Here is a 9,137-nt window from a genome sequence, read left to right as displayed (position 1 = left end):
GCACAGGCTCCGGATGCGCAGGCTCAGCAGCCATGGCTCACGGGCCTAGCCACTCAGCAGCATGTGGGATCTTCCCAGACCGGGGCACAAACCCGTGTCCCCTGCATCGGCAGGCGGACTCTCAACCACTACGCCACCAGGGAAGCCTCATCTTATCTTTGATAAAGGATACTTTATAATTTTTAAGGAACATTTATATCTTTATTATTTATAGAAATCACAGTGTAATTATTTACTCAACTAACATTTACATAATATAAGAGTGATAGGGAAAGAGTAAAGGGACAAAGTAGGCAATTAAGTAGTTAATCCCACGAGGGGATTAAGTAAAAAAATATATATGGGAAACCCCTCTAAGTTAATGATCACTTAAGAAAACAGGTTTGCTTGACCACAAAACCAAGCAGGCATGCTTAGCAACAAAATCATGCAACAGAAACATGAGACATGCCCCCAAACAATAAAAAAATGGTGGCATGAGACCCACATCCTGCCCAGTGAGCTCAGTAAGTTAATGGCCCCTAGGACATGCTCTCTACCCCCATGAAAAACAATAATTTATGGAAAGGTGGCATTTCAAAGTGAAAGACCCTCATTGTACTGAGACCTAAAATAATTTTTTCATAGTGCCATGACAGTCCAGGCTTGACCATGTAGGGACAAGAAAACTCCCCTGTCCAACCTGGAGGAGGAGCTGATGACGGAGGCATGACATCTACTCAAGAATGAAGAAGAAGGTGGTCTTTTCTTCCTCCCCACTTTTCCTTTGATTATTAAACTGTAGCCCACTAAGTTCTCCAGGGCAGCACCCTGTTGCCCACCCACTTATAAGCCTCACAAGCATCCTATTCTAATAAATCACTTCTTATCTATCACTTTGCCTCTCACTGAATTCTTTCTGCATGGAGGACATAAAGGACCCGAGCTCCCCAAAACGTCATATAGCGGTTTCAAGATTTTTTTAAAATACTGAATTATATAGTTCTGCTAGCAAAACTAATTTATATCCTCTGGTCTGGTCTACCAGTAGGTGCCTAAAAGTTCTGAGGCTCAGAATGTCTACCTAATAATCACTAGAGTTGAATCCAATCTCTTCTCTTTCCCCCTCTCTGCACTGGCTGCTAAAGCACCCTGGGTGAATCAGGATTCTTTGGTGCCAGAGGTATAAGCTGAGTCCCACTTCACACCCTGGATTCTGCTCTCCTTGAGGTTGTCAGGAATAGAGGGTAAACTAGAGGATGAAGATAGTGGGTGTGTCCACCAGGAGGAAAAAACAAGGGAAAGACCCTATTGCTGAGCTCTTACTGCATGTCAGGTCCTGTGCCAGGCCAGCAACTAACATTGTCTCGTTGATATGTGCTGAAATCCTGTAACTTGAGTGTGCGCCATTATCTTCATGTTATGGGGAAAATGAGGCCCTTGCTTAAAGTCCTCCCACCCTTATATCCTATTCCTCCCTCAAGCCAATAACACCAGTCTTTGATTTTGTAACGAGGAGTCTTCATTTTGGTGCCTTTTGTTTAGGGCGACTGTGATGGTTAATTTTGAGTCACCTTGGTGAAGGAATGCCCAGATATCTGGTAAAACAATAATTCTGGGTGTGTCTGGGAGGGTGTTTCTGGAAGAGATTAGCATTTTAATCCATAGACTGAGGGAAGAGATCTGCCTTCACCAATGTAGGTGGGCATAATCCTACCCTTGGGGGCCTGAATGGAACAAGAAATCCAATTCTCACCTTCTCTCTCTTCTTGCCCATGAACACTGAAGCTTGTGGCTCTAGAGACTTCATACTCTGAACTTACACCAGGGGTCCTCTGGTTCTCAGGCCTTCAGCCTCAGACTTGGAATAATGCTGTCAGTTCCACCGTTTTTCAGCCTTAAACTTTGGTCTGAGTTATACCATCAGCTTTGCTGGTTCTCTAGCTTACAGACAGCAGACTGTGGGACTTCTCAGCCTCTGGAACCATGTAAGCCCATTCCCATAATAACTCCCCTCTAATACATAACTATATATACAGCTGACACTGGAAACATGGGTTTGAACTGCTTGGGTCCACTTACATAAAGATATTTTTCAATAGTAAATATAGCACTAAATCATCTGAAGTTGGTTGAATCCGAGGACGTGAAACAGATGATGGGGACAGCAGACTATGAGTTGTATGAGGTACATAACAGGTATTTGTTATATATCCTGATATGCTGATGTCAAAACATTGTATACCAGTTTTCCATAACGAGGAGAGACAGGAGGTATTAAGGGAATAAAGTCAATCTCTAATTGACATGAACTGGTTCCCCCAAATGGTATAATTTTTTTTTTACGGTATGTGGGCCTCTCACTGCTGTGGCCTCTCTCATTGCGGAGCACAGGCTCCGGACGCACAGGTTCAATGGCCATGGCTCACGAGCCCAGCCACTCCACAGCATGTGGGACCCTCCCGGACCGGGGCACGAACCCGTGTCCCTGCATCGGCAGGTGGACTCTCAACCACTGCACCACCAGGGAAGCCCCCAAATGGTATAATTTTTACCACACTATAAAAATACTAAAAACATGTTACATTCCTACATGGTTTTAAAATTTTGCTAAAAGGAATTTGGATGTCTATACTGGCCACAACTAGATTAATTCAAGAAGGACCACTACCCACCCATGACAGGCATGGGTTGGTGAGGACCAGAGGCTCAGCTTACGTGTATAGATAACACCTTCCAGAACCATGGGCACTGCCTTGTGTAGTGAAGCTTTTCCCCAGCACATTCAAAGACCAGAAACTGAGACTAATGGACCCACCAGGAGAACCACGAGGACTACTCATTTCCAGGATCATGGCCTGAGTCAGCAGTGAAGACCCTGCCAAGAGCTCTTCATGCTATTGTTTCATTGGCCACTGAGTATGTTCTCCTTGTTGTGTATATTAACCCACTGGACAGCCACAGAAATAAGCAATGCAGTAAGAGATGCCCCAGATAGAATAAAGAATTTGCAGGAATGGTAAGGTTTCAGATTATAGACAACTCAGTGCCTTTTTTTTTTTTTTACCAGTAACTGAAGATTACTGAGGTATAAACTGCAAAAACAGAATAATACATCATGGGGGGCAGCAGTCGGTTTACACTGGGGGTCTCTTTATTTCTGACAATTTATTTACAGCCATCCACCCAGGGATAACTCCAACATGTGTATTTCAAGCCTGAACTTCCTTCCAGAAATTTAGATCAATATTTCAGACTCTATAAACACATATTCCTGAATGTCCCATCAACTACCTGAGTCAAGATTTCCCCCTGCAATCCTGCACCCTTGCTGGATCACCTTTCCTTTCCCCATTCACATTGATCAGATGTTGGAAACCATGGGTCAGTTTTCCCTTCAGGATGCACCTTTGCCTAGATTTCAGAGTCCAAGTGCTCAGAAGAAAGTTTTTGATAGAGAACGAGGCAGAATACCAACTAGGCAGGGGTATTTTAGCTGTATACAACAGGTTCAGGATGATAGAATGTGTTTTCTCCACAGTGAGGACAGGGGCTGGAGCTAATCCAGATGATCCTGGGACGTCCTAAGTCTCTAAGAATCTTCAACAGCCCAGCCTGAAGCTGGACAAGTCTCTCTGGGTGGAAATCTCCCTGAGGGTTGTAACTCTCCCTTGGGGCAGGATACAGCTCTAGAATTAAACTGGGCAGTCCATGAGTATGACGCAGCAGCTTCTCCATGATGGCCATGGAGAGGAGGTTCCCACACATGCTGAAGGTCCTGAGCTGGGAACAGTGGCTCAGGGCAGGCAGGATGGCCTCAAGTTGGGAGTCCATGATCCCACACAGATCTAAGTCCAGTTCTTGGAGAGTGGCTGCAACTTTCTCCAGCAGAACTTGGAGGAGCTCAGGACTAAAGTTGGTCAGAGTGACGCCACTCAGATCCAGGCCTTTTAGCTGACTGATGTTCGGGCACTGGGACAGATGTGTCACGTCTGATTCTGTAAGCTGGCAGTTGGTTATTGAGAGGTTGTCCAAGGGGGTCTTCAGGCAGCTGGAGAGAAACCAATGAATTAGGTCTTGAAAACTGGAGTGGCAGGTAAACTCCAGGTGAGAGAAAAGCCCAAGGTCAAGGTTGTTCTGACCATCAGCTAAAGGTCAATACCCAGAATACCCAATCTTATTTTAGCCTGAGTCCTTTCATCTTCCTCGTGTGACTGGGTCGAGTTCACAGAATCTTGAAAGCTCTTTCCTCATCTGTCAAGCAGAATAAATTTTACTCTACTTCCTTATGAGGATGAATGAAGATTATGGCATGGACTAAAACATGCTCAGAGGAGAGTCTTACACAGAGTTTCAATCAAGTGGCATCACTGAATTTTAATATTGAGAGACACGAAAAAAAATGCTTTCAACTCAGGTTCCTTCAGTCCATGATTGGGCCCCCAGCACCTATATCTCAGGCCAAGTGAGAGTCCTGGGTGATAAGCATAGAAAACCAACCTGTACAAGTTCCCAAATCATCAACTGTGGTTTTCCAGTCTACAGGGGCTCACTTACACCCCTGCATCACCTGCAAATCACCTACCCCCCCAACTTTTTTTTTTTTTTTTTTTTGCGGTACGTGGGCCTCTCACCACTGTAGTCTCTGCCATTGTGGAGCACAGGCTCCGGATGCGCAGGCTCAGTGGCCATGGCTCACGGGCCCAGCCGCTCCGTGGCATGTGGGATCTTCCCGGACCGGGGCACGAACCCGTGTCCCCTGCATCGGCAGGCGGACTCTCAACCACTGCGCCACCAGGGAAGCCCACCTACCCCTTTTTATAATCCTTTTGGCTCCAGCTCCTTAACCATCCTCTCCAGAATCATGCATTTCCCATATGTTAATTACCTTATCTGGAGCACAACACAACTTTTGCTGAAATTAATTTGAGACAGGCTCACTGTGGTCACTAAATGGGTGAGCACAGAGCTTCTCTTTAGAAACGTTCAGGTCAGCTTACATATTTTACTAGGTCATCTGATTAAAGGTAGATATCTCTTCCTAAGGCAGAAATCACAAAACCTCCATTGATAGATCTGAATGGTCTAATCTGTACCTTTTTAGAATGGTGTCCTTTTCCAGAGCGTCTCTGCTAGTTTAGCCCTCTACCTTGATTTGTGTGGTTATGTTATACCACACTTCAAGATAGAGCAGCAAAGGAGACAATGCATTCACATTCTATTGTTGTGTTTATTGTTACTCAGCCAGTATGGCCACACTTACCTGAGCATTTGGTCCAGGCAACCTTCAAGAAAGGAGGGAGATTCCATATAGAGATCCCGGAGGTGGTGCAGTCTGAGGAACTGAGAGGTAAATTGGAAAACATGCTGCTGCTGCTCCTCAAAGGCAGACAAGTAGACATCGGAGAGAAAGAGTCTCTGCACATTACTCATCTGGCCCAGGAGAGGAGCAAACATGGTCAGGGTGGACAGATGCCAGGTGCAATTCACTTGCACCTCCTGGATACAGTCCAACTGCACCCTACTCAGGACTTCCTTAATGTTTTCTGTGGGCATTGTAATGATCTTCAGCTTCTTACAGCACAGGTGTATGGAAGCTTTTCTCTGCTCCACCCACCGGATAAGGTAGATGAGGAATTCATCCAGGTTACTTTCCTTGAGGCGAAGTTCTACAAACACCTCCAATCGAGCTAATGGCTGCTTTGTTCTTGAACTGTCCTCAGCCACTCGTGCCATCACTGAGCTTGAGTGCACATGGGAATTGGATCCAGACCACATCCTCCAGAAATACTGTCCAGTATTCCTTAAATCCAGAACCTGCAGCTTGCACCTCCTGTGGGGAAACAGCAGATTGGCAGCGATGGTTTAAGAGCCACACATAACGAAACCACAGTCTCAGCATTTAGGCAACACTCAGACTTCCCACGTGTGCTTTTACTTCACATTCCTGACATCACCTGCTGTCTTGCTCTCTTCTTCCCTCTCTGCCTCACCTTCCTCCATCTTGTTTCCCCTTCCATCCTTCCTGGTTCTCCACTTCTAGTACCTTAAGCATCCCTAGAAAGATGTGGAGACATGCTCCTTCAGGTGCCCTTTCATCTTAGGTACTCCTACATTTCTGGAAGGCATTTCCCAAAGTGAACTCAACAATGGCTAAGGCCTCTGAGCCTCTTCATTTGGCATCATCAGAAGCCTCTAGTCCATCAACTGGCCATCCACTCTTATGACACCAGCTGCCTCTCAAGGATGTCTAGGACTCTACCAGGATACCTGGATCAGACTCACCTGGGGCGATCCTGCTGGGCAACTAGGACATCAATACCATCCAACACTGCTTGAAAGGTCCCCCAGTGAGGCATCTGCATCAGAGCCCCCAGAGGCAGGCGGACAAAGGGCCAGGTTTGCACCATGGCCTTCAGGACCTCACAGTACCTCCCATAGAAGGCCAAAATGAACAGTGGTGGGAAGAGCTCGGTGGGCAGATACTCCAAAGTGGAGATGGCCGAGGCCTCATCCCTCAGCAGGTCCATGGCCGCTAGGTCCAGGAGTCTGAGTGGGTTCCAGACACTCATGCTGACTCTGCTCCAAAAGGAATCCTGTGAATATTTGCAGGGAATAAGTCATCCTTCTCAAGCCAAGCATGAGCAGACCTTCATGTGTCTCCCTACCCTTCAGAGGAACCAATTCAGGGCCAAGGTCACTGCTCCAGCAGCAGTGGAAGAGCCTCCATTTATCCAAATGCCACTCTCGGCTCTGTTGGCACAAAGTCACAGCTCTGCCCCTTCTGGCACCATAAGAAGAGTCTCACAAGTACCATGGAGATGGAAATATCAACCACTAGCCTATCCATTTCCATCCATTCCTTTGCTTAATTATGTCTGGCTGGGAGGTGGGTATCATGAGTCTGAAAGCTGACCCCCATATTTTTTGGGGGCAAACTCTCAGACCATCATTTAATGTCCTAAGACTATGGGAATAGGAGAGCTATGTGGACCAACACAGCCTCCATCTTCAGTTCTCACAGTTAACCTGGCTGGGAAAGATTAAGGAGATACCCTTAAAATGAGTGTCATTTGTGCACAAACTAAATATTTTAAATGTCAAGAAATAAAATTCCAAATACATAGATATTTCTCATTCAAAAGTGAATCCTGTTGGTTAAGATATTTTAAAATGATATACATCAAAGTGCAGATCAAAATGTTTGGTATTAAGGCAAAGCTACACTTAGAGTCAAAACAAAAACCTTTAATCCATTCATTGAAAGGGAAGAAAAAGGAAAATCTCCCTGCCATCCCTAGCTGCATGCCATTATTCAAGACCAGATTACCATAGATAAGATCTGGGTGTCCTTAACTGAGATTGTTAACTTACCAGTTCTGATGTGATTGGCAGGGTATTCAGACCTCAGTTCTGTTGGAGAACTCAGACAGTGACACCAGAGCAAGAAAATTCTGCATCTCTTCTTTGGTACCTGGGGCTTTTGTAGACCTTTCTAATCACATCATCCCCCTTTTCAACTACTATCTTCCAATCAGAAAGTTATACCTAATTAGATTCTAGACTGTCCATCAGGTTAATCCTGATTGGATCTTTGTCTTTCTTCAGATGAGTTGACTGAATCAGATATCCATTCAAGAAAGAGAAAGAATGGGGAGGGGGGGCAAGAGAGTCAAGGAATCATTCCTGATTCACTCCACAAACATTGATCGAGTTTTACTAATATGGACAGTTGTGGCTCTGGGTGTGAGACAGGAAAGGTTTAATCTCTTCCTGAATGAGAATAATAGTACCAAAAGCATGATTGTTGGCAGATCTTCAGCCAGATCAAAATAATCAGAATGTCCCAGAATTTTAAAAACTTTCTAAAACAGTGGTTTCTTTCCCCCCAAAGCCCCAATATAAAGAAGTCCTAAAGAGGAGATATAGGGATATATGTGTATGTATAGATGATTCACTTTGTTATAAAGCAGAAACTAACACACGATTGTAAAGCAATTATACTCCAATAAAAAGGTTTAAAAAAAAGTCCTTGTGTCAAGTTGCCATTTAAGTGTTCTGTGGGTAACATAGAAGATCATGAACTGATTCAAGGAGCAAGAGAAGTGCAACTGGGGATGTGTTGGTCCTCCAGGCTTAAGTCATGGCTTCTCTGATGGTGGTCAGGTAATAATCACAATGAGAAGTAAGGGTGGGGGCTGAGGAGTATGCAGCTGAATATACATTAAGTGACCCTGTGAATGACCCAAACAGTGTAAAATATGTTTGTTTTCTTCCCTATTCGGCAGGCTTGAGATTAAAATTTTTTCTCTGGAGGGAGTCTAGAAATTTACAGGGAGTAACTAAGAGAAGACGGTGTTATCTCTGAGCTCCTTACTTCCCAGAAAGATGGGCTCAGCTCAGAAAATTGGCATAAAAACACTAAATCTGAGAATGTGAATGGAGAGTGAGGCACCCAGCCCTGGGAATTTGGACATTTCCAAGTCTAAGAGCCACTGAGCATGGCGCTGTGGGCTCCTTGGGAACTTGGAGCCAGGGAAGAAATAAACGTGGGTCAGTAGCAAATAACCCTGTCCTCATCATGGCAGCCGCTATGAGGAAGTATTTTCTTCTAGGTTCTTCCCACAGAGGATGATTCCCAGATGGCAATTAGCCCCAGCCATTTTCCAGGGGCTTTGGGAATCAAACCATAATCCCATTGACCCCTTTCCAAGTATATTTTGATAATTCCTGTTTCCTCAAGCTTAGCTAAGTTCAACACAGGTTCTGACTGAGGCAATGCCATTAAGCACAGAAATAAAATTCTGTTTTTCTCCTCATATTTAGCACTGTTCACAAATTTCAACCCATTTCCCTCACAGAATTCAGAAGCTATATTTGGTGTTTAAGTGTCTGTCTGTCAATTTCAGGGATGACTCCCACACTGGGCTGCAACACAGGGAGATTCTTTTTTTTTTTTTTTTTTTTTTTTTTGCAGTACGTGGGCCTCTCACTGTTGTGGCCTCTCCCGTTGCGGAGCACAGGCTCCGGACGCGCAGGCTCAGCTGCCATGGCTCACGGGCCCAGCCGCTCCGTGGCATGTGGGATCTTCCCGGACCGGGGCACAAACCCGTGTCCCCTACATCGGCAGGTGGCCTCTCAACCACTGCGCCACCAGG

The 9,137-nt window shown here is 45.3% G+C and overlaps 1 protein-coding gene across 1 annotated transcript; it reads right to left on the bottom strand.

Moving 5' to 3' along the window:
* Positions 1-3,170: 3,170 nt before the first annotated feature.
* LOC132477497 (PRAME family member 4-like) lies at positions 3,171-7,417 on the bottom strand. Its single transcript, XM_060079884.1, has 4 exons — positions 7,354-7,417; positions 6,265-6,575; positions 5,243-5,812; positions 3,171-4,030 (listed from the first exon to the last, which is right to left on the bottom strand). Exons 2-4 carry the CDS (start codon positions 6,549-6,551, stop codon positions 3,472-3,474), a joined length of 1,416 nt encoding a protein of 471 aa, XP_059935867.1. The 5' UTR covers positions 6,552-6,575; positions 7,354-7,417; the 3' UTR covers positions 3,171-3,471.
* Between the last annotated feature and the right edge of the window lie 1,720 nt (positions 7,418-9,137).

The sequence above is a fragment of the Mesoplodon densirostris genome, chromosome 2 (assembly GCF_025265405.1).
Source record: "Mesoplodon densirostris isolate mMesDen1 chromosome 2, mMesDen1 primary haplotype, whole genome shotgun sequence".
In the NCBI taxonomy this organism is placed as follows: Eukaryota; Metazoa; Chordata; class Mammalia; order Artiodactyla; family Ziphiidae; genus Mesoplodon; species Mesoplodon densirostris.
The sequence above is the reverse complement of the archived record's forward strand: the minus strand, read 5'-3'. Positions and strand labels throughout refer to the sequence as shown.

Bases quoted from the DNA above. Each gene is read 5' to 3' on its own strand.
- LOC132477497 (XM_060079884.1), bottom strand. From the start codon at position 6,551: ATGAGTGTCTGGAACCCACTCAGACTCCTGGACCTAGCGGCCATGGAC. The intron at 5,813-6,264 runs GTGAGTCTGATC...GTTTCCCCACAG, and splicing joins GCCCAGCAGGATCGCCCCAG to GAGGTGCAAGCTGCAGGTTC. The intron at 4,031-5,242 runs GTAAGTGTGGCC...GTTTCTCTCCAG, and splicing joins TGCCTGGACCAAATGCTCAG to CTGCCTGAAGACCCCCTTGG.